The sequence below is a fragment of the Rhea pennata genome, chromosome 8 (assembly GCF_028389875.1).
Source record: "Rhea pennata isolate bPtePen1 chromosome 8, bPtePen1.pri, whole genome shotgun sequence".
NCBI lineage: Eukaryota > Metazoa > Chordata > Aves > Rheiformes > Rheidae > Rhea > Rhea pennata.
This window is the reverse complement of record NC_084670.1, coordinates 16,474,769-16,498,978: the sequence shown is the minus strand read 5'-3', so window position 1 is coordinate 16,498,978 and position 24,210 is coordinate 16,474,769. Positions and strand designations below refer to the sequence as shown.

Genomic DNA, 24,210 nt, shown 5'->3' with positions numbered 1-24,210 from the left:
TAAAGGTAAGAAACCAAATCTTTTACCCTATAGATGCAATCTGTGGTGTAGGAACAAAATCCACAGCTTGCCAGGCATTAAAAAATGTATCTATCATCTCAAGTGCTCAATTATAAAAAAACAAACAAAAAAAAAAAACCCCAAAAAACCCCAAAACAATAACTAAAGAACATCAAGAAAGCTAAACTGTCTTGGATAAGATTCACTGCTGTTCATGAGAAACTAAATGAATTTAGTCAGCAAACGGTCCGGTCCTTCCTGTGAAGCGGTTGCCTCAATTTCCCACTAATAGAATAGGATTAGTCTGGGGGCCAAGACACAGCGGCGCTGCGGGGAGCCGGGGAGGAAACGGGGCTGGACCTCAAGGTGAAGATGCTGCCCCGTATTGCTCGAAGTGAAGCGAGTTCGGGCAAACAGGACTTTGTTCATCTTTGTAAATAAACAGGACTGCAACCGTAACGCCTGGTAGCCTCACCCATCTCCATCTCGCAGGAGCAACCCTCACTAATTTCCACTTTGGGCTAATTTGGGCCAAAAGGGCTGATATTAGTTATCCCTGAAAGAAATGGCAGAAGAGTAAAATGAGGACGTCAGTGCTTTTTAGCCGTGGCCTTTGCAATGGCCGCGGAAGGTTTGTGTCGCTGGGGTAATGCAGCGCCTCCGCAGAGCGGTGCCAGGGGCGGCAGCATGAGGTACCGGGGGGCCACAAGCTGGTGTCATGAGAAGGCTATCGGCGGCTTTGCACAATCCCGCCGAGCCACTATCAGTTAGATAAGATCGGTGCCTTGCGGTCAGGTCAGAATAACCTGGGCAAAGTTAGCACAGGCCATAAGAGCACCAGCTGCTTCCAACGAATAAAGGTAATTAGCAGCTTTTCTTGCACAGTTAATATTTATATTTTCATACTTTCAGGCACCTCTGTTTCAGCAGTTCCTCTCAGCGCATTTAGGTGCTGAGGCGAGAAGGAAACCGCTGGTGGCGGCCCGGGGCCAGCAGCCACCGCCGGCGGCCCCGTCCCCAGCCCCCCCGCCGCCGAGGCTCCCCGGTGTTGATAAAAAATTGATAACTCAACAAAATTTGCCGGGCCCGTTAACAATTCTTCTATAAAAGCTGCACAGTCCCCGGCGGCGCTCAGTGCCCCGCAGCATGAAGGGGCTGGTGCTGGCGCTGCTGCTCGCCCTGGCGGGTAGGTTTGAGCGTCGCCGGCGGCCGAGATTTCCGCGCCGCGGGGCCTGGCAGGACCCCGGCCGCCGCACACGGCTCCGCCGCGCCGCCCGCCGTGGCGGGTAGCGGGCCGAGGGGCGCCGGGGGGTTCTCACGTGTCCCTCTCTTTCCTCCCACGCAGGCGGGCAGAAGCGGGACCTCGGTGAGTGCACCCTCCTCGCCCCCCGGCCACGGCGCCCCTCGCGCTCTTCGCACCCAGCAGACCGCCTCGCCCTTTGCTCTCCTGATTTTCCTTGTTCCCCCCCCCCTCCCCTTTCTTTCCGTTTCTGTCACGTAACGCCGCGGTCACGGAGCTGTTCCGCTTGTTCCCCCCCACAGAGCCCGTTTTCCGTGCCGGCTGGACCTACCGCTACGGCTACGAGGGCCTGGTGCTGCAGGGGCGGCGCGGCGGCGGGGCGGCGGCCGGCGCGCGGCTGAGCTGCCGGCTGGAGCTGGGCCGCCCGCCCGGCGCCGACCACGACGGCCACGTGCTGAGGGTAACCGCCGCCGCGGGGGGCGAGCGCCGCGGGCAAAAATACGGTTTGAAAAGAGGTCCCCCACCGTGGTTTTACCGAGGAAACGCGACTAGGCCCGAGGGAGGGGGCGGATGAGGATGCGAGCGTGAGCTGCCCGCGTTTGCCAGCCTGTCCGCGGGCTGGAGCCGACGCCTCCCCGGAGAAGTCCCCTTCCGTCCCCTCACCCGGCCTTCGGGGTTGCTCACAAAGGCACTGACTTCGAACATGAAGAAATAGCTGTAATGTTTGCGCCTGGTATAACGAGGGCAGATCTGGGAGGGCTGTTTCTGATGAAAAAAAATTGTAAGGAACATCTTAAAATACTGGCGTGGAACGGAAGGCCATAAAAAAAAGAGACTTAGAAGAAAACATGTGGGGAGAAAGCTGTAGAAGAACACTTAAAATTTATCCTAATAGTTTATTGAATCCCATGCATATATTACTCAAAGAGCAGGAGGAAATTCCTGTTATTGAATATAACACACTTCTGCAACTACAGGCTCTCTATAACTTAGTTATGGTTGCTATAGCTTTAGCAGTTACAGGCACAAGTGTTGAGTAGGATTTACTTTGAGGACTTAACGTGACAAAAGGGTAAGTAAGTCACACTTGCCAGCAGTAATTATAAATGCCTAGAAGAAAGTCGAGCACTTAAAACCACACCATTTCCCACTGACCAGGAATCTGTATTTTTATCTATGTGGGTGGGAGATGTATGTGTGTTTATGTGTACGTGCATGTGCATGTAGGCACACATTTCCCACTAGGTAGCAGCCAAGGGCTTGCAAGCAAGCTCGAAAGCTTCATAAGCTTGAATAGATCAAAACCACATCCAAATGAAAGGACATCAGCTGCCACTGGGCCATCTGCCTTCTAAGGACCTGTGGTCAGCTCAGCTTCCCCGTTAGAGATACTTTTGTTTTGCTGGTCTGGGACATGGTGTGCAGTGAGCAGCAGCCTATATAGTCACCGTGTGTTCAGGTAGGCAGCCTGAGTGATGGCTTGCCTGTGCTTTTTAGACTGAAATAAAAGCTCACTGAAAACCTGGGTAAAGCAGAGAATTTCTCTTCCATACAGATTGCTGACAGCCAATGTTTCACTCACTTGAATAGCCAGTAAGCTCTACCAGATCTGCAGAGCTTTTGAAGACAGATTGCATGTTCTTATTCTTCTAGCAGAAATCCTTTATGGAAATTGTATTTTCAAGACCTTTTCCTAGGACCAGCGCAAGGAGTTAAGAAGGAAAGCATTTCCTGCAGTGTTGGACAAGTGGCTTGTGCCTCACTATGGACTGAAGTGTTTGGTTTCTTTGTTATTGCATTGTTTTAAATTGATGGAAAAAATGATGATTATGTTCTCTTAATTTTATTTGCAGATTCGATCACCAAAGCTGGAAGAATACAATGGCTTCTGGCCCAGGGACCCATTCACCCCAGCTTCAAAGCTCACAGAGACCATTGCTTCGTGTTTCACCCAAGCCTTTAAGTTTGAATACAGTGAGGGAAGGGTTGGAAGTATTTATGCCCCTGAAGACTGTCCCATGATATGTATTAACATAGTGAGAGGAATTCTGAACATGATGCAGATAACCATCAAAAAGTCACAAAATGTGTATGAATTACAGGAGGTTTGTTTTTTTCCATTCCTTTACTGTTACTCTCATTTTACTGTTACATAGTAACATGCCTGCACATACACTTCCCAGGCAGTTTTCATTTATCTATTTGTGTCTGTAATGAAGGCCTGTTTCAAGTATTCGGCTTCACAAGTTCATTGCATTTATCAATACTCACAGGCTGGGATTGAAGGCATCTGCCAAACCAGATACGTTATCCAGGATGACAGCAAGAATAATCGTGCGACCATATCCAAAAGCAAGGATCTAACTGACTGCCGGGATAAAGCAGTGAAGAACATAGGAATGGCTTACATCCGCCCTTGTCCTACCTGCCCCTTGGTATGAACAGTGCAAGTATATGCTGCCAAACTCATTGTTGGCATAAGCAATTGTTTAATACACATCCATTGCACTGATGCTAATAAGGAATTTAGCTCATCTGTGATAAATTAACTACTGACTATTCCTATTCGTAAATGAGTTTCTCTGCACTTTTAGAAAGTCAGAAACATTAAAAGCACAATGATGTTCACTTACAAGATGAAGTATAATGACAGTGAGGCCTTGATGACATCTGCTGTGTCTGAACAAATGTATCAGATTGCTCCATTCAATGAACCTGATGGTGTTGCTGTCATGGAAGCAAGGTAGGAGTAGTTACAGTGTGTGCCTGTAAGTGCATCTATAATTATCAGAGCCAGGATGAGATGCTTAAAACATATTTACTCAGGATGAGTGAGTTAAACAAGTATCTTATTTCACTGCAACTGGAAGGCTTTTTAAGTCCTAGGTTCTTTGGGGTTGGTTTCTTGGGTCAGGCAAGTGATCTCTGCCCTACCTGTGAACAAGACTTTTTTTTTGTAATTAGCAGAGATGACGTTGCTGCACGATAGCAGCCAATTTTCCTGAAGCCAAGGCTCTCCAGGGAAAATTAGTAGTGTCTCATGGCAGGTTGGATCCAGCTGTTTGCATTTTCAGTCCCTTTAATTTAAATCTGGCAATATATGCAACCTCTCAGTGACTTTTGCAAACTTTGGTGAAAGTTCCCACCATGCCCATGCTATTTCCAAATAACCTGGATAATGAATGAACCTGAGAAGTGCCTGATCCATTTGCAGTCAATATAACTATCTTGTTGGGCACCACTCAATCTACTGCAACAATTTTATATATCCACTGCTTGCACAAGTCAATAAGGTGTTAGCTGTGCATTTCTTTCTTTCCCTTAAAGACAAGAATTGACTTTGGTTGACATTAAAAGCACTCCCATAAGTCCACCAGAAGCTGAAATGCACAACCATGGGAATCTCCATTACAATTTCTCAGGAGAACTATTCCAGATGCCATTCCATCTAATAAAGATCAAAAATCCAGAATTGCAGGTACTAGATACTTATTTTTCATACTCTTTCATTATTTGTAAGGTTAACAGATTATCAGAAAACAATTTTAGACATAGTCTTTTATACTTTCTGTTTTTTTCATAGTTACCAGAAATACTGCGACAATTAATTCAGTATAATGAAGAAGGATCCAGTAAAGAAGCTTCAGCCAAATTCTTACAGATGATCCAGCTTTTTCGCTTAGTGACCCTTGATCAAATTGAGTCATTGTGGGTGCAATTTGCAAGTGAACCTCCTTACAGGTAACTGCATTGCTTTCAGCCAGCATTTCTGATTGGAGAAATACTAGGTAATGGAGATAAGGAATCCTTCCCTTCTTGGCAGGCACTGGTTTCTGAGTGCAATCTGTGCTGCTGGAGCTACTGACACGTTCAAATTCCTTAAGCAAAAAATTCATCATGAGAAGCTGAACATCTGGGAAGCAGCTGTGACTCTCCCTCTTGCCTTCCATTTTGTTACACCCAATGAGCAAACCCTAGAAATCGCATCAGTGAGTACACATTATTCGTCATTCTATATCCCAGGCATTCATTTTTAATGGTGAATTTGCAGGATTATAAGTGTAACATGCAACACATTTCCTTCTAATACTGTAAAATGCAGCATATTCAGAAAAATCGAGACTGTGAGAATGTGTTTTAGAAAATGTTTCCAAATACCTGTATATACATTAAAATACATTAAAGTATTTTAATGATTTTGTTATTTAATGCTATTAAAACCCACAAATCCTAGGAAAATTGCCACTGATTTCCTTTTGCCAAAACATAAATATATATATATATATAAAAGAAACATTTAATATCACATAACCAAAGGTAAAAGTACATACTTTATAATTGGAGCAACAATATTGTTATTATATCTGAAAGATTGGCATTTGATTTAACTTTTAAAAAATCTAAGAAATATCCAAAATAATTGTATCTATTTATTTCTAAAATGCAAGGGAAATGTTCACTAAATTCCAGCTCTAGTAAATAGGAACACTAAGGAATGCTACTTCTTACTTCTGCAGACTTTTCTGACATGTCCCCAAATCCAGAAAGCACCAATGCTTCGAATACTTGTTTACCTGGCATATGGCTGCATGGTAAATAGATACAGTGCTCAGGCTTCATTTTTGCGTAATGAGCTTCTTCAGGTAGGTGGCTCTCATTTCATATTTTATAAGGAGTGAAGACATTTTAAAAATGCCTCTAATTTAGTTCTCACCACAATGTTGGTAATTAGGTAACTAGTTGTTTATGTGCCTCACTCCTAGCTGTGATTGCCTGCAAAATCGCAAAGATAGATAGAATGAAATGGTAACCTGATGTTTTCTAAAAATCTGGTCTTAACAGTTCAGCATTTCAAAGGTAGAAGCCCTTGGGGATAGTGGATTCTGTAAACAAACTGAAACTAAATTTATGTATAACATTTAGGATTAAAGCAGGGTAATTATGATTCTTCTTTTATAGTAAGTAGATTATACTAAAGATCTATTAAAAAGGCACTAAGTGTGAATATAAGCAAAGCTCTAGATGTATCATAGGTCAGGCCTTCTAAAGCTTCGTAACTGCATATCACCATCAGAAATGTTGCATCATTTTCCTTGGACTATGACACTCTAGTCCCTTAGACAGGCAGATCACAGCGCTGAGATGGCCTGCTGGCATTAGCATGTGATTAAAATCTTCCCCAAAAGATAGAAACAAAGCCAGTCCATGAGAAAAGTAATTAATCTTCTCAGAATAGCAAAAACTTTTAGGTAAATCAGCTATTGACATAAGAAGTGAAAACTATGCAAGTATAATTCTGAGACTGTGGCAGGCCTGGCAGGCATGCAGGCTGGCAGGGCTGACAGAGTGGTGCCAGGCCCACCAGTCCTTTAGAGACCCCTGCATCAGTCTGGTGCCGTTCTCAAACTTGCAAATACTACCTGGGTCAGACATCTAGCTAGGAACATCCCAAAACTCAAGCTCAGGTACGATTTAAAATCAGCTACAACATTGTTTAAGGAAAAACAAATTAAAATAAGAACAGCTTCCCTCAAGGTTTTGCACCAGTAGTTGTTGTGTTTGTTATGGCAATGCACATTTTTATGTATCATCATAAAATTATTACTTGAAGTGATTAACACATTACGCTCTGTTTTCAGCCACTCCATGATCTTGCTACTGATGCTGCCAGCAAAGGCCGTGCTGAAGATATGGCCTTGGCTCTGAAAGCTATAGGCAATGCAGGAGAGCCAGCCAGTATCAAACGCATCCTCAAGTTTTTGCCAACATTTTCACCTTCTGCAGCTGCATTACCAAATAGAATTCATGCTGATGCTGTGTTGGCCTTGAGAAAAATCGCCAGAAAAGACCCTGCAAAAGTAATTGAAATTATTATTTAAACAAATGTGTTAGAAGATGTGATTTGAGTTAACTTAGTGATGCAGCAATAATAAAAACATCAGGTAATGTTAGCAACCTGGGGCAGGTTCTTCAGTTAGTGACTTTCCACTTGCCCATACTGCAAAATTCCTGACATCACCTCTGTCCTTGCTGATGTCTCTGGGAACAAGGTTGCTCTAATCACTGTCATGTTGAGCCCATTACTAGTGACTGTTTCTTCCAGTCCTGTTCACTGTGCACCCAACAATATCTTTGTTTTCAGTGACAATTTCTATACTCAAGTCTCTGCACAGTGTTTTGTTCTCCATTCAGTGCAGATCAGACATGCTGTTTAGGAAGAATTTCTTAACAAGATATTCATAGGCTGTATCTTTCTCTAGGTAAGAGAAACCTTGCTCCAGATCTTTATGGACAATTCACTTGCTCCTACTGTCCGAATGGTGGCTTGTATTGTCCTCTTAGAAACTAAGCCTGCTCTTCCCACTGTAACTGCTATGGCCAGCTCGCTACTAAAGGAGACCAGCTTACAGGTAGCCAGTTTCACATATTCACACATGAAGGCTTTGGCAGTAGGCAGGATCCCACAGCTCTATAATTTGTAAGTAGAGGAAAAAGTGAACTTTTCAGTTGCAAATAGTGATTTTTCTTATATTTTTCTAAGAATTTGATTACAGACAACAACAATCTTATGCCTTTAACTCTTTATTACTTAGATCTGCTGCATGTAACATTGCCATTAAGCTACTAAGCCCCAGACTTGACAGGCTGAGCTATCGTTACAGCAAGGTCATTCATGTTGGTGGTTATTCCTGTGAGTATTACATACCCCAGTGAACTCCTCTGGCTTATGTAGAAATGCCTCTATCATGTTCCACAATTTTCATCCAAAATCCTACCATGGATGGTGGGTTTAGCGCCTCCTTCTTTAATCACTATGGTTCTGTTGACTCTGCCTAGAACTATGTTCTCTTCTTGGGGTTACGAATATGAAGACCTGTGTGTCTGAATACTGGCAGAATCATTTGTCATCTAATACAGCATGTACATAGCATCTGACACGAACTATATATCTTGGAGACCCAATTGCAAATCTCTGCTGCATTTTATTCCTATTATAGCTGAATATAAGGCTGGTGCAATTTGGAGAGTTTATCTAATGAACAATCCTGGCACTATATTTCCATCTGATATAATCACGAAAGTAAGAGGATATTATGCAAATACTGCAACGGATATTGTTGAGGTAAATAATTCATTACAACAACCATCCCAGCTACAGATATAATATTACTCGTTAAGCCATTTGGACTATGATGTAGCATTTAACTCCATCCTTAGCTGTGAGGACTGATGTGGAAGGGAAAATATGGATCATGGTTATGATTTCACATGTTTTTGGGCATCTTGACACATAGATTCAGCTACAAACATGTTAGGTATAAACATGAAAATATAGGAGAGCAAAGGAAAGCTTAGGCAGCTGAGCTTTCTTCTACCTTCCTAAAGTCCCGTGACATTTTGGGCATTTTGCATAAGTACAGGCAATAAGCAGCTGAAATTACATTTTGGCTAGCAGTGCAGCCAGGGTAGCATGAAGCTCCATGTAAGAGCATGCAGCCATTTACTCAGCTTCTTGAGCAGTCTTTGTAGCCTGCGCTGAGCTTTGCGCTACCCTAAAATTATCCCTACTGACTAATTCAAAGCCACCTCAGCATGTCCTCACCATCTGCAGTCATAGCCTGCAGTTGTCTGCCAAATAGACATACTCTTATAAGTGTAATAGCTTCATGAAGTATGCATTTAGAGTGGCCTCAGTGAGAGTATTACTACATACAAAAGTATTCCTGAACTCTCTTCTGCTGTGATGCCTAACTCTGTTTCCTACAGGTGGCTCTCCGATCACAAAGCCTAATCAGTATTATTAGGAAACATAATATTCCCTTTACTGAATATGATACATACAAGACAGTGAAAGAACTTGGTAAAATGGTATGTATATACTTATCCTTTTGATGTGTTTGAAATATGCAGTTTACACCAGTGCTGGTGTAGTATCACTTGCCTATCTAGCAGTTAGCAGTCCCTGTGATATTTCAGTGAGAAAGGAGAAAGTTGCCATGTTTAGTCGCAGGGAAGAGGTACTTGTATTGCACTTATAGCATCAGTGGATGACAGCTTTTCATTCAACGTGTCAGCACGCCACACAAGTATGCCCTCAGTGTACAGTACAAAGGATGATGATGATGGTAGCAAAAATTCATGTGTTATGCAGTAAGGATTGCACTTCTCTTTTACAATGATTATTGGATAAGAGTTTTGTTCATGAGCTTTTTCTTGGGGGTTGTCCACTACTTACTGCAGTAAAAAAAAAATATCCTCCTTTGGGGAAAGTTCCACTAAGGTCAGTTATGCAACATATGAAAGGCCATTTTAGTTCAGAGCTATGTGAATTCTATTGGTTTTCTGATTAAGGAACTGTAGTTAGCCTCCTTTTGATTTGATCCAGTCTCTGTTAATGCAACATTATGATGTTTTAAATAACATTATCTGCTTCTTCCCTTTCTCCCCCATCTCTCCTTAATACCACAGCTTTTGGGGTGGAAAGAATTGCCTCCTGAAGACCCTCTGGTATCTGCTTATGTGAAAGTACTTGGCCAGGAGATTGCCTTTGTTGACATTGGTAAAGATGTCATTCAACAGACTATGACGGTACTGACAACCACTATTGTCTTTTTTGTCTGAGGTGCTGGATAATTTCACCTCCTTCTCTCTCTCTCTCTCTCTCTCTTTTTAATCTACCTATTTACCCTATTTCTCTGTTTTCAGAGCCTAACTGGATTATCAACCTGGCAGCCAGTGGTGAAAAAAGTGATGGATGAGGCCCGACGAGGAATTTCCAGACAATGGATCCTCCCAGGGATGGTGGCCGAGCTGCGGCATGTTGTCCCCACAGCCGTGGGCCTGCCCTTGGAGTTCAGCCTGTGCAGTGTCGCCCTGGTCCAGACTGCGGCCACCGGTGAGCTTCCAACACCTCACGGAGCACGTTCCTCATAAGTTTACCTTGGAATAAGTGTGGCCCAATCCCTCCACTGAAATTAAATCCCTCTGTAATCCTGACAAATACTCTTGTAATGTGGAAATACTAGTGTTCACTACTTCCAAAGGGTTTGAGAAGTAATTAGCGTGTTTTGCGTGGAAAATATTTGTGTAATTCTGTTTCAGAGTAACAAGCTTTATATAATTGTGCAGAGTATTTCAAAATGTAAAAGCACTACCCAGGTGTTAACTACTATGTTTATTGAAAAAAATTTCATCACCAGCATTAATTACTAGTCTGTTCGTATAATTCCTTTCTGTCTCTTGCAGTTGATATACAGATGTCACCACAATTATCTGGCAATTTTAGACCTTCCCAGTTGCTGGAAGCCAATATGGAGGTTCATGCTAATATCAAGCCAAAGTAATGATGACATATATTTTCACATATACATATATAAATGTGCATGCACATTCATTTATATTTGAAATAGATATGTGATAGCTTGTTGTTATAAAAGGGCTTTATTTGTCACAGATTTGGGAATAGTGAAGCTATGAGGAAGCAACACAGTCATGTGTTACCTTACCTTACAATCTGGTAAGCCTGACAGTGGGCACTGTACCCTGCTGCAGAGCTCTGCCATAGCTAGAAAGGCTCCCATCTGTACTGGTTAGTGACTACAGCTGTGAAGATACCTTTGCTTGCATACGAAAAAGTTTTACAAGTTCAATGTCATTTTCTCATCAGAAGGGGGGAATTTCAGAGGGAAAAGGAAGTTGTGTTCTGGATTAGCAAGAACAACTGCAATAATAATATTAATAGTTAATAATAACAGTAATCTAGACACAGGCTGAAGCTGTTAGAAGATTCTGGTATTAGATGGTCCTCGGGCACTATATCAGTGATAAAATAGTGAAAAGATCCATGTTAGCCTTGTTTATCAGATAAATCCTTCATTTTTTTCAGTGACACTTCAGCTTTTTCTCCTTACATGATACATCTCTTTATCCATCAATAATAGTTCTTATGATAAAACGAACAGTGTGAAAATGCAATTTTGCATTTCCAGGTTAAATATGTGCATGTTAATATGTAATTATTTCCACTCTTTCAGAGTATATTTTCATGTGATTGCAATGATGGGGATTAATACACAATACTTTCAGAGTGGTCTTGAATTTCGTGCAGAATTCAGTGCCAATACTACAGTGAAATTTGATGCCAGGATAAACATGAAAAAGAAAAGTATTAAGCTTGAAACCTCTCCCTGCCAGCAGGAAGTTGAGCTGGCAGCTGCAAGGTAAAGAAGGATTTGTTGCATTTTTCTTGTTATGTATAACTGATTGTTAGTTCCTTGTTATAAAATCATAAACACGCAACTCTGTTAGGCCCAGCTGTATATTGGCAGCCATATAATGATATTCTCTCTTGTGCATCAGCAAAGATTTTTTAATACATATAACTATATTGGTAAGTAAGTTCTGTGTCACATGAGAAAGACATCAACTGACTGCATGTTGATGAGGTCAGTACTGCCTCGGTGGCTTAATGCTGATTAAAATATGGAAAAACACAGTATTGCCCATATCTCTTCAAAATTAAAGCCAGCAGGGGTGAGCAAAATCAGATGTTACTGGTGTGCCATTTAATACCATTTATTGTCTCAACAGGAGCGAAGTTTATGCTATTTCAAGAAACATAGAAGAAATAGATTCAGAAAAGAGATCCCATATTCTCCCTAGAGGAGAAGTACCGAGTATTCCTGAGCAGCGGTTTCAGTCATCAGAAATACCTTCAAGAGATGGAAATGAGAAGGTAATGATGCCTCTGACCACCACTATAGCAAGCAGGGAGAGAACAGACAACTTCTCAGAGGTTGAGCATCTACAACCCAGCAACTGCCTTGCAAAATCACAAACATTAAACTGTGAGATTCAACAGGTGCCTGGCATATTCAAAACCAGACCTAATATAAGTCCCAGTGGGTTCAAGTTCATTTTGTGCAAATAGTATTGCTTTGATAGCATGTCTTGCTGTTTCTTTGCAATCTAGGGGAGAGGGTGTGGAGGCCACATCCTTTGTACAATATCCCTGTTCTCAGGGATTGCCAGAGCAATGTGCAAACGATGAGTTTCTGGCAGGTTGTACATTTTTATTCCCAAGTCCAGAGGGAATCCCTGCAGTGGACTGCGGCAGCCCCTTCTCTTATGTGCTCTTTAGCTGCTGAGGTCTGCTGCTAACATGGGAATAATATATTGAATTGGAACAAGAGGGCTAGTAGCCCAAAACTGGAGCAGAGAAATAGCTTCTCCACAGAGCTCTTTCAGGTTCTTAATAAGAAGTTTGTGAGAAATTGCCTGGAAAACACTGGGAAGGAGAAATGTCTTCTTTCACAGAGCACTTCGGAGGAAATCCCGCTGCTTCCAGTGCTTGGCTCTCTATTTTTAGGCAGTGCTTCCTTATGTGGGCAAAACTGTTGTCATTCTTGTAATTAACAGAAATAAAAGAAAGAATTTAGGAGTTGCACCAAATTTTTTCTCTGAGCAAAATATTTTTATTTACTGTGTTTTTTGTTTAATGCAGCAAAGAAATATTCCTAATGTGATATCAAGGGGATACCAGCAAGGTTCAGAAGAGGAACATCACCACAGTGTAGGAGGAAGATCTCATGCACGCACTTTCTGTAGCAAATTAGCTAGTTTGGGATGTTACGCTTGTCTCAGCCTAAAATCACGAGATTCTGCTTTCTTAAGAAATACATACCTGCACAAATTAATTGGAGAACATGAAGCCAAAATAGTTTTGAAACCAGGTAATGAAAACAAGCTTGTCTGTTAATTTCTGTGAATGCTGCTCAAGTACTGTAACTCTGGAAAACAGGTATCTTTACTCTAGTTCATACAGATGCTGATATTGACAAAATACAGCTGGAGATTCAGGCAGGATCCAGAGCAGCTTCCGAAATAATTGACGTGGTAAGCTCAGGGTCTGAGGAAGAGGATGCATCATCTCCATATGAGAACATAAAAGCTAAACTAAAGAAGATTCTAGGCATTGAAAAAGTGTTCAAGGTAAGAGACTTCGAGACTGGAGGAGGGGAATATTTTCCAATAAATGAAGCCAAGCCCTTGAAGTCCAATGTAGAGAACTGGCAATGGACAGCAAGGACAAGCTTGTTAGAAACCTATCTGTGAAAGACCTGTTGGCCAGTCCCAGGCCTGAAGGGGACCCATGGGATGCATCCAGCAGAGGCTGGTCCTCTTTACTGAGGTGGCTTTTGGCCTGGAGGAGTTCCAGTGCAGCTTCTGCAGTGATTGGGGCAAGGAAGTTATGTTTCCTTGCACGGCTGCGCTGAGCAGCTTGTCTAGCACCCAGAGAAATTTTACAGAACAAGCTATTAGTCCATCACTCTTTGGACTGTTTTTGCAGGTCACAAATAAAACACAGCACCATAAGAAACGTATTCATAGTAAAAACAAGACTGCAGTTACAGATCTCTGGGTAGAGCCCAGTGCAGCCCCTTTCTCCAGTTCATCCGCTTCTTCCACTGCTTCCTCTGCTGATGGCAAAGAGCCCAGAAATGAACAGGAGAAAAAAGCAGGAAGACAGACTGGAAGGAAACATGGCAGCAGGAGCAGCAGCAAGGGCAATGGTAGCAGCAAGAGCACCGCCGACTCTTCTAGCAGTAAAATCTGCAGCAGCAGCAGCAGCAGCAGCAGCAGAGATGATCACTCTGGAGACAAGCACTGCAGCGGGAATAGTGCATATTCCAGCCAACAGGTAATTCACTCAGACTAGACTTCGGTTATTATATTTCTTGGAGTGAATGTTTTTGTATCAGAAATCAAGAAAGTGTGCTTTAATAATTAAAAGCACAGCAGTTCCAGAGAACTCAGTGGTGATGATATGGTTAGTATGCCCCTGCTGGTTGTGTAAAGACTCACAAAGAAGCATACGTGCGCGTAGGGCATGGACCAGAGAAGGAGGAAACAGACTGTTGAGGGTGGCTGTTTGCTACAGCATGGATGAGGTAACCTAGCAGAACTGTTTCCCATTTTTAACCATTCTAGTTCTCTGAAACATTTCAGTTCAGAAGTACCACATTTTTTCAGAAAGATTTCAGAAAGAAAATTTCCAAAAGCATGTCTTAAGATATGATCTTGTTTTGCCCTTTTCCATACTTGACACTGAACTTTTTACTGCAATTGTCAAAAGTTAGTTTTGTGTCTTCTCTTGATATTCTTCTTATGTACTGTTTATTTTCACAGGCAAATCTAGCTGTTTACCAGTTTCGGTTCAAGCCAACTGATGAAGAGGTACACTTTCTGTTTATATTGTGAGAAGGATCTACAACTGCTTTCACTAGCTTTACTGCAATTAAAACTTAAGATCACTGAGAATAAAATGTGAAAAATTATTTCTGCAACAACTTCCAATGGTAAACAACATGCTCCAGGGTGATTTTTTTCTGTTGATGCAGGATCCAGAAAGGAAAGTCCTGAACAGCAGCACCAGCTCCTCTTCTTCTTCAGCTAGTGATGAAGGCATCTCTAGGGCCATATCTCAGGTGAGCACCTTAATCTACAAGAAGTAAAAATATTTACTTTGGATTTCCAGTTAATATAAACTTAAAATAACAGAATAGAAATATGGTGATTTAGCATATTATTTATAATATATATGAAGAAAACTAAAAGCCTCTATGTAGAATTATTCCCTGCATTTATAAAGAAAGATGAGAACCTTCAATAACCACTGATTATTTTTTAGAATATGCTTAATGTGCACGCTGGAACATTAAGTAAACAATTCACTGTAAAAATGAGAACACACTTACAGAATACTAAAAGTTTTACTTTAATCAGGTATCCCCTCTGTACCACACCAGTAGCTCCCTGCTTTAAGTTTAAGCAGCTTGACGAAAAAAATCTCTGTTCTACCTTCTCCCCTCCCATTTCCATGTATCTTGAATTCATCTCCCTCATCCACCCTTTTACCACACTTACTGCTTCCCTGAGCTCCTCACAGTCCCGAGCCTCGACGTTCTTGCCATGTACACCTTCTTCCCCACCAGAGCCTCACTCTTTTCCCATTTCTGCCCAAGCCCTCACCGGCTCCATGTTGCCTAAATTACTTCTTTTGGTCTCCTGTCACTTGGACCTGAAAGTGCAGCTTCTAGCACTAGTTAGGACCTGTGTGGGAAACACTGCCGCACATGGTAGCAAATCTCCAGCAGTCACTGGGCCGGGAACATGCCCACTCCATCGACCTCCAGGTTGGCCACAGGCACAGCTGGCAGCAACTGCTGTCACCTGGCACAAGTCTCCAACTTTGAACTGCTTCACATACCACTAATGTGCAAGTACCACAGTCTGGGCTGCACTGAACAGATCCCTCTACCAACACAAATTATTACAGTTTTAAACAGTTGGCTAAGCATGTTTTATTCAAGAAGACTATTACCTAAACTACAAGTCAGTATGACAGTAATTTTAGAAGGAGTTTTGGCTGAGAAGAGAATGCAGGGGCAATCTTGCTTCTTCATACAGTAGGTTCCTATTCCATACTCCCTTTTGTTACACTGAAATTACTCTACCCTAAGATTCATGACATTACTGTTTTACTTGCATAGGTCTTGACAGCTCTCCTTTGAAAGACGGAGGCAAAACTACATTGGAATTGAATAGATCAAACAATGATATACAATGGTGTCTTAAAAGACTTTTTAAATGAAACTTTTCCTTTATGAATAGTTTTTATTTAAGATTTTAATATATCCATTTTAATGCTTTGATAACTTATGTGGTCTCTATTCCCTCTTTACTGATGTAAGCCTAAATTTTTGGGAGACATTAAACCACCAATACTGGCTGTAGTTCTTCATGCTATCCAAAAAAATGGGCACCAGACAGGATTCCAGCTTGTGCTATACACTGATATACAGCCCATGAGATCTAGGATACAGATGTTTGTTTCAAGCATCACAGGACCAAGCAGATGGAAACTCTGTGCTGATGCTTCAGTAATAAATCCCCATAAAGCGCTGGTAAGATTAAAATTTGATCAGCTCAAATGAAATAAAAAATAATGATCTTACTAGTTTTATACAAAAAAAATATATATTTACCTCTACTAGGGGTCTCTAAAATGGGGCCAAGATTGCCAGGAATATAAGATTGCTTCTAAGATTGCAGCAGGGCAATTTGCTTCTCATCCAGCTGTGCAGATGAAGCTAGAGTGGCCAAAAGTACCTTCAAGAATCCGAAGAGCTGCAAGATGGTGAGATTTTATTTTAGTTTTTGAAAAATCCACATATGACAATGCTCCACATAATTACAGATTTAATTCTACAATTTCTGAGCAGAAAAAAATTCTTAATATGATTTTGTAAGATCAGATTACATGTCTGTCTGTGTATTCATTCTCTCAAAACTTAGTGCATTTTTTTTTTTGCAGTAAAACCACTTGAAACAAGAGGATAAAGAGGATAATGGGCTTCATATAATCTATTGTAGCTTTTAATTTAAAGTGCCTGAATTAAGAACCTGGTCTCCTGATACTTCCTAATCAATGGAGCTTCAGAGGGCCACTCAGAGCAGAAACCTAACTCTGTTTTTTTGAGGGAGCCAGTCTCGACTGTAGAGGGCGCCTTAAGAGAGTGATTTCTTGACCTAGGCACCTCACAGCCAGTTTCTGAAGAATATGATATAAATACTTCCCATAAGGCTAATTGCACACTAAATAGCAAATGTTATGTGACACTGTGTGTAAGAAAACTATTCATTTATTTTATTCATACAGGCATTTCCTCCCAATAATATCATTGTTATAGATCCATATCCAAGCCCAATCTTTTTTTTAACAGTGCTGCCAAATATAGACACATATAAGAACTTCAGTTACATAAGCATACATGCAACATAAACTTGTAAGTTAAAAAGACAAAGGTGATTTAGTTAACAAATTTCTACTGAAGAGGATAATTTTTATATTAGAGGTTACCTTGATGAGCTGTTATCTGCTCTTACTATAGTGGATGAAACCATTCAGTTGAATATCCTGGAGCAAAACAACAGAACTCATCCTTGTTCTGCTTTGAGACTAAGCCTTTTTAAAGGTGTATTTTCTGTATTTGTTTGTTTGAGTCCCAAGCTTGTAAGGGAACATGATGATACAAATCCCTCTGTCTACTCATTGACAATCTTAGTAAGCATAGGATCCTCACTAAAAGATATTACCTAATCTAATTTTTAGCTATTTGAATGTATTTGGTGCCTATTTTTCAACACTGAATGTCTTTAAAACATTTAAAACAGGTTGGCTATTCTTTCCCCCTCATAGCATGCTGCCATCCAGTCTCTTCAAGACTATGCTACCCATTAACACTGTTCTAGTCTGCCTATCCCTCTTCGCATATACAACACCAAACCCTGCTATATGACATCTAACACAGAATGCACATTGCTTTAAGTGTTTCTAGTCTGAGTAAATATTAAGCAAAGTTTTCAAAGATAGATAAGTGAAATCACTCACATCCTTTTCTAGGTTCTACACATTTGTTCCAGGAGCTGCATATATGCTTGGGTACTCCCAAAGGCAACAGCGCAGTCCCTCTCGACAGGCAACCATGGTTATGGCTTTGACATCTCCAAGAACCTGTGATGTGATTCTCAAGCTGCCTGATGTAACTATTTCCACAATCTTTTATCTCTGAGAATTTAGTACTTATGAAATCAAAGGTTAATAGCTTTGGTTAAACACAGTTTTCTTTAAAATTTATTAAGCTATGAAGAAACTCCCCCATTACAATGGTATTACATTCATATAGTTGGTTCTGTTATGAAAGTATTTTATAACACTTCTCTTTCTCATGTAGCAAGCAAACACATCAAATTAGGAAGTCATTATAACACAATCATAATTGATAATAGATTAACAATAATTGATTAAAATACCACTCCTCCCCTAATTTTCAGGAAAATGCTAGATTTTGCTGTGTCTTGGAAAACAATAGAACAAAGCTCTAGAGAGTCACAATGGCCTCTCAAAGTATAGGTAAGGAGAGGCTGTGCATCTCAGGTAAGCAGACTGTTTAGACTGTGAAGAAGTTTGATATGCAACTTCTCGGAAGACTGTGCAGGTGAATATCAAAGTTCATTTACACAATTATTCTATAGATTTCAAACTGTAGAGCTAGTTTGAGCTGTAGAAAGAGGACCTGACTTATATTTAGCTCTGACCTAGATCTCGATTCTAATTTAGATTTCGGTTAGTACATAACACAGTTCTCTTTGAATATTATGGGAAAATGTTGTTTCATCACCATACTACATTTTACATCTACAGTAATGTTTGTTTTGTGATTGATTTACAGCTCACAATTTATGACAGAGCCATAAGGCTTCCCCTACCATTCCCTTCAAGTCCAAGTACACCAACTTCAACACTACCGTCCTCTGACTGGAACTTCTTTTCCAAAGCAGCATTTTCAATCATTGAAAGTCTTAAAGGTCAGCCATTAACTGTATGCACAAGCATTTACTTTGCAGACATTGTAAATACGATTCTGACCTTTTGACAAAATTTGAAATTATTTCACGCTTACTTAAAAAAACAGTTGGACTTGACAGAAATAACCATGTTTGTAATGAAAATCTGTGAGGTTACAAAGACGTAAAGAAAAGGAAAATTATATTAAAGATGAAATATTCAAATTGGGATTTCACTGATACTTGTTGATGACTTTAGTGAGCAAGAGGTGCATTGTCCCCAAATGTGTCTGAGCTTCACTGTGGAAATTGTTCCTGGGGAGAACATGCCATAAAATTTATGACAAGGACATTCAAGTGGTTTCAGGGGTGCTCCACTTGATTAGTGCTGTTACATAGAAGCCAAAACAACTGCAAAAAATTACCCCTTAATTTCACCTCCTGTACTTTATTTTGAAGGGATTAGCATTTCATTAATCCTCTATTAAGAGCTAATCATGTTACTCAGGTTAAATTTTAAATGAAAAGGCTTTGCATAATTCTGGAATAAGAGATCACAATTTGCTTGAAATCAGTGGGCTCATATCATACCTATATTTGGTAGATACCGAACTAGCCTGTGTTAATTGAAATTGCTGGAAAGTAATCAGAGCTGGTAAGATTTTCAGCAAAAGAGTACTGCAGTGAAAACGGGAGAATTTTACTATAGTGCAGGTTTTTTTCCTCACTATCTTCTATTTTTAATCCTAGTATCACTCAGTATAGCTAAGCCATTTCTCTGACAAATATGCTGCCAAATAGCAGCTCTTTTTAGTGAATTTCCTCTGGTGTTAGCAGTATATTAATTAAGAAATTCTGTTTACTGCAACAGTTACTACGGTCAAAAGGCCATATACAGAGAGCTGCACCAGCACAACTGAGAGCAGAATTTATATACACAATGACTGAACTGTGAATGGGTTGCTTTGTTTGTGGACTGGCAAAGTTTTACGTTTTTATTGCTGCAAATCCAGAATAATTTCATCTGAAGAAATTATTTGACTTTCATGTGGGAATAAGTAAGGCCAGAACATGGTCAAAAATCTGAAGTTAAATAATTGCTTTATATAAAGTATAAAAGGCTTACTTTTAATTAATTTTTTTTTCAGCTCGTTGTTCAGTTTCCCAAAATATGATCACAACCTTCAATGGAGTTGAATTTAACTATTCAATGCCTGCAAATTGCTACCATGTCTTGGCTCAGGATTGTAGTCCAGAACTAAAATTCCTGGTTATGATGAAGAGACCTGAAGAGTCTGCTGACATTATAGCAATAAATGTCAGACTTGCCAGTCAGTAAGTAATTGCAAACTTTATGATAAATAGTGTCAAGCTGATGATGCTAAAAATGTGAAGACCAGATTGTCAGAGCAGATTGGTACCAGCATAAGACTCATGCAGAAATTATTGATGTTAATGGAAAGTGCTCTAGTAATGTCAGTGGAGTTTAGGACTTTGCTTTGTCTTTGAAAAGTCCTTTATTTTTGAAATACATCTGAGGTTCATGGGAATCTGAAGTCTTTACCACCTGAAATTCTTGATTACTTTCTTAGCATTTAACCATCTCATTTTAGTTCTTAGTAATTAGTTAGACAAACAAAGCCAAAAGAGACTGTTATAACAATTCAGTCTGACCTCCTATACTAAACTAATAATTAGACTAATTAGCACATACAGTCATCTCAGCACACTAGGTGAGAAGTGGACATAGCTAAAAAGGGAATTACTTCTCCCATATTAGAGACAACTCTCTTAGGTTATCCCTTAGTTGTTGCATAATGTTCTAAATCTATTTGAAATTAATTTAAGACTCACATTGTTTCATCTTAGAATAATCACCTCCGCAATCATAGGCTCTACTATAAATGTATAGCCTGCTACTCTGAAGTGGTATGAGATTATGCATACCAGAATTATTGTTGGAAGTATTCTTCAAAGAGAATAAATAGGCTTTGATCTGCATGTTTTTATTACAAGTAATTATTTATTTTTTTGAAACATTGTGTGCCTAACTGTGCCATAATGTTAGAGAACTGAAAGAAACTAGTATTCCCTGGACCTGTTCTGCGGCTAAACAGAAGGATGCTCTTTTCAGAAAGAGTACCTTTTGTGATAAAGAGATTCCTTGCTATTGTATCATTTGTGATCATTTCATACAACTGTACTGTTTTTTATGTGCTTGTGCTTCGTGTTTCTTTACAAGAGCAATACTGCTCTCAAGAAGATGCACAGAATATTCAAGCTGTAAGAGATCATAACTGCAAGAGATCATAACTGCAGTAGGGAATCCAGTCTTTCTTTGAAATGTAAAGCATTTTCAACTTATACAAATGAAAGAGTAGTTATATTTTTTTGTGTGTCAAGGATCCAGCTAGCCTGGTACCTCCCCTCCCGAACTGTGGCCACAAGCAGAAGGTCTGAGTTGGGTAGAACTAGGAAAGTGTGTTTTGTGAGCACTCCTCTTGACACTTTTTCCTGGGCTCCCTCTATTTTCATCCTGAAGGGTAACAAGTATTCATGCCAGAATGATCTGAACATGTTGCAGTATTGGTTCTACCAGGATTAGAAATTGTGGGTTGAGTAGCACAAAGGAGAAGCATTTGTTTATACTCATTTCTTTTAATTAAAGTGAGGTTGACATGTATGTTTCCAATGGACTCATCCAGTTGAAGATAAATGGTGTTCAAGCTCCAACAGATGTTCCATACACATCTAATTCTGGTAGGAAAACAATTTGATTTTTCATTTAATCTTTTCTGCTTTCTCAAAGAAGGAAAGAATGTGATTCTGCAACACTCTCTCCAGATAAAGTTCACCTTAATATGAGAAAATTAGCTGTTTTTATCATAACTTAATGCTGGCTTTTATAGAGGGTGACAGGAAAGATAAGCAAAGAAAGAGAATGTCAATTTTTTGTACTTCTGCACAAATTAAATAAAGCAGTGCTCTGGTATCTTGGGCTAAGACTCCCACAGGACAGGCAACTAAGAGCTACTCCAGTCGCAGCTGACCTAGTCACTAAGCCTCTGTTTATTCCAGGGTAGAATGGGGAATACACCTTCTCATTTTCCCCCATCTCTTTCAAGATATATCAGAGCCTACATTAATTCCCTATAAAGTTAACAGGAAGTTCAGATCAGACTCCAAACAATAACTTTCTTTTCAAAGAAATCTCATTCTTGTTGCAGATGCAAGCATGCTGATCAGCAGTGAAAAAAAAGGCCTGTCATTAAAAGCTCCTGACTATGGCATAGATAACTTATACTATGATGGACGTATACTCGAGGTATTCTTTTGTTTTTCTCGGTGCTTTTATTTTCATAAAGGAAATATGCATTTAAATGTGTGTATTATTTTCACAAAGATTCAGGCTGCTTTCTGGATGGCTGGAAAAACATGTGGTATTTGTGGAAAATACGACGGTGAGAAGGAAAGGGAATTTCAAATGCCTAGTGGATATTTAGCTAAAGATGCAGTGAGTTTTGCTCAGTCTTGGATTGTGCCAGAAGACCCTTGTACTGGAGGTATTAACATTCAAACATATATTAATATCATTGCCTTTGACTATTAATTAATCACATGAAGAGCCATAAGATTTATATAGTCCATTTATATCAATTTTAACATGATTAGCTATTTTTCACTATCTTTGTGGTTAGTGTCTATGGGCTAAAAAGTCTCTCTTTCCTGAAGTTGGTAGTTCACTGCAAGGTCTGGTTTTGTTGCATTCTTGCATCAATTTATTTTGCATTATGTAACTACCTCAAGTATGTGTGTTCCAGATAAAATTGTAACTGTACAATTCCCTAAGCCATACCAGGCAGGTAAAAGCTGCTACATTATTATGAAAAGCAGGTAGTTCAATTGATGACAAAAGACATCATATCTAATTCTTTACAGTTTCATCCCTTATTTCCATTCTGTTATTTTCAGACTTTTACCTTCCTGGCAGAAAAAAAAAATATTCTAGACTTAGCTATCAAAATATAAGGAAACTCAGACAGGGAATAGCTATTATTTTGATTACCTCAAGCTGAAGATGAACCTAATCCAAAACCTTCAGCCCTAGAATGACTGTTCGTATGACTTAGCTGCTGTACAAAAACGACTACATGAACATAACTGACAGTGGTAGGGCGTACTGCACTTTGTGAGGAACCCAACCTTGTGGGCACACAGTGGCTTTTGTTGAATATACTCTTAGATCAAGATCCTTTGAGGAGATAGGTCTAAAAAAACTTGATCGTGGAGGCTTGAAGATGAAGCTGCTCAGCCCTGGCAGTGTGATGCTGGACGTACTGCAGAAATTGAAATATGGATGACTAAGCCACTACTGACAAAAATGAAATTCTGTCAGAGTTTATGTGAAGTTTCATATCAGTTGATCAGGGGTTTTCACAAGTATCTTTTCAAATTTGGACACCTATGTCTTACCTAATTCCTACTTTACGTCCTTGTGATTTTGCCCTGATTCTCTCACAGCCTAAGTCATTGATGGAAACTCTTACTTCAATGAGATCGGATTTCACATATCTTTTTTCACTTGATATATGCACTGTTCTTAGTTGTTGCTAATTTACAAATTGATTAAAGAAAATATTTAAATTCTATAGATACTTTAAAAGAATCCATGTTTTATAGCTTGCAAGCTGCAGCGCAAACCTGTAAGAATTGAGAAGCCTGTTGCATTTGAAAAAAAGGCCTCAAAATGCTACTCTGTTGAGCCAGTTTTACACTGTGTAGAAGGCTGTTCAGCAACCAAAACTGTTCCTGTGTCTGTTGGTTTCCACTGTGTAGCAGCTGGTAAGTCTGTAAAATGTGTATTTGCGCACTGTATGACTAGAATAGCTGAGTATGATTCTTACTCCCATACAGCTCTGTATTCCTCATCCTCTCGCTGGTGCCACAGAGAATTACAGTCCAACTCAGGGCTCATGTGACGGTCCTATATAAGTTACTCAGCCTGTTGGGAATTTTTAGCAGGGGAAAAAATGCCCTAATTCATGGCAGTATGCCACATCTCAGCCTTCCCTGTTCAAAAAAAAAAAGGGGGGGGGGGAGAAATATTTTAAAATTTTTGCACACTATAAAATGTCTCATTACCAACCATCATAACCAATATTAGCAGTCTAATCTGAATTTAATTTCATAGAAATGAGAAAATTTCAGCAGCTGCACACGCTAAAACTCTAAGTATGATCCTTGTACTCTTGCTTTCGAAGAATCTATTGTTTTCAGTGGGAAAGCATTTTATACAGCTTTGAGTAACACCACGGCACACAGATGCTGATGTGAAAAACTAAGACCACGAGGATGCTCATATTAACACGAGTCCCTCGGTGCCTAAAACCCGCCCCCCACGACTTCTTTTTTTTCTTCTTATTTACAGACTCCACTCTCAGCGTGGAAGCACAGACTAGGTTAGACCAGAAATCTGAGGACTTGGTGAGCGCAGCTCCTGCTCACACCGCGTGCTCCTGTGAGCGCCGGCCCTGCCCCGCGTGATGCTCCGCGGCGCTGGG

General features: G+C 40.2%; 1 protein-coding gene across 1 annotated transcript; it reads left to right on the top strand.

Annotated features, from left to right (window-relative positions):
* The first annotated feature begins 1,146 nt into the window (after positions 1-1,146).
* On the top strand, positions 1,147-24,193 carry LOC134143390 (vitellogenin-2-like). Its single transcript, XM_062581431.1, has 35 exons — positions 1,147-1,186; positions 1,346-1,366; positions 1,543-1,700; positions 3,094-3,345; positions 3,514-3,675; positions 3,835-3,983; positions 4,568-4,718; positions 4,824-4,981; positions 5,064-5,229; positions 5,758-5,883; positions 6,880-7,098; positions 7,501-7,718; positions 7,834-7,931; positions 8,239-8,363; positions 9,008-9,109; positions 9,710-9,829; positions 9,947-10,136; positions 10,487-10,580; positions 11,275-11,460; positions 11,831-11,975; positions 12,744-12,972; positions 13,056-13,231; positions 13,590-13,940; positions 14,429-14,476; positions 14,641-14,727; positions 15,994-16,206; positions 16,297-16,439; positions 17,706-17,844; positions 18,535-18,670; positions 19,798-19,984; positions 21,318-21,409; positions 21,877-21,974; positions 22,053-22,212; positions 23,330-23,491; positions 24,078-24,193. The coding sequence occupies exons 1-35, from the start codon at positions 1,147-1,149 to the stop codon at positions 24,191-24,193; spliced, it is 5,217 nt and encodes a 1,738-aa protein (XP_062437415.1).
* Positions 24,194-24,210: the final 17 nt, after the last annotated feature.

Coding starts and splice junctions, on each gene's coding strand:
- LOC134143390 (XM_062581431.1), top strand. CDS start 1,147: ATGAAGGGGCTGGTGCTGGCGCTGCTGCTCGCCCTGGCGG. Junction 1,367..1,542: donor CGGGCAGAAGCGGGACCTCG/GTGAGTGCACCC, acceptor TCCCCCCCACAG/AGCCCGTTTTCCGTGCCGGC. Junction 4,982..5,063: donor GCAAGTGAACCTCCTTACAG/GTAACTGCATTG, acceptor CCTTCTTGGCAG/GCACTGGTTTCTGAGTGCAA.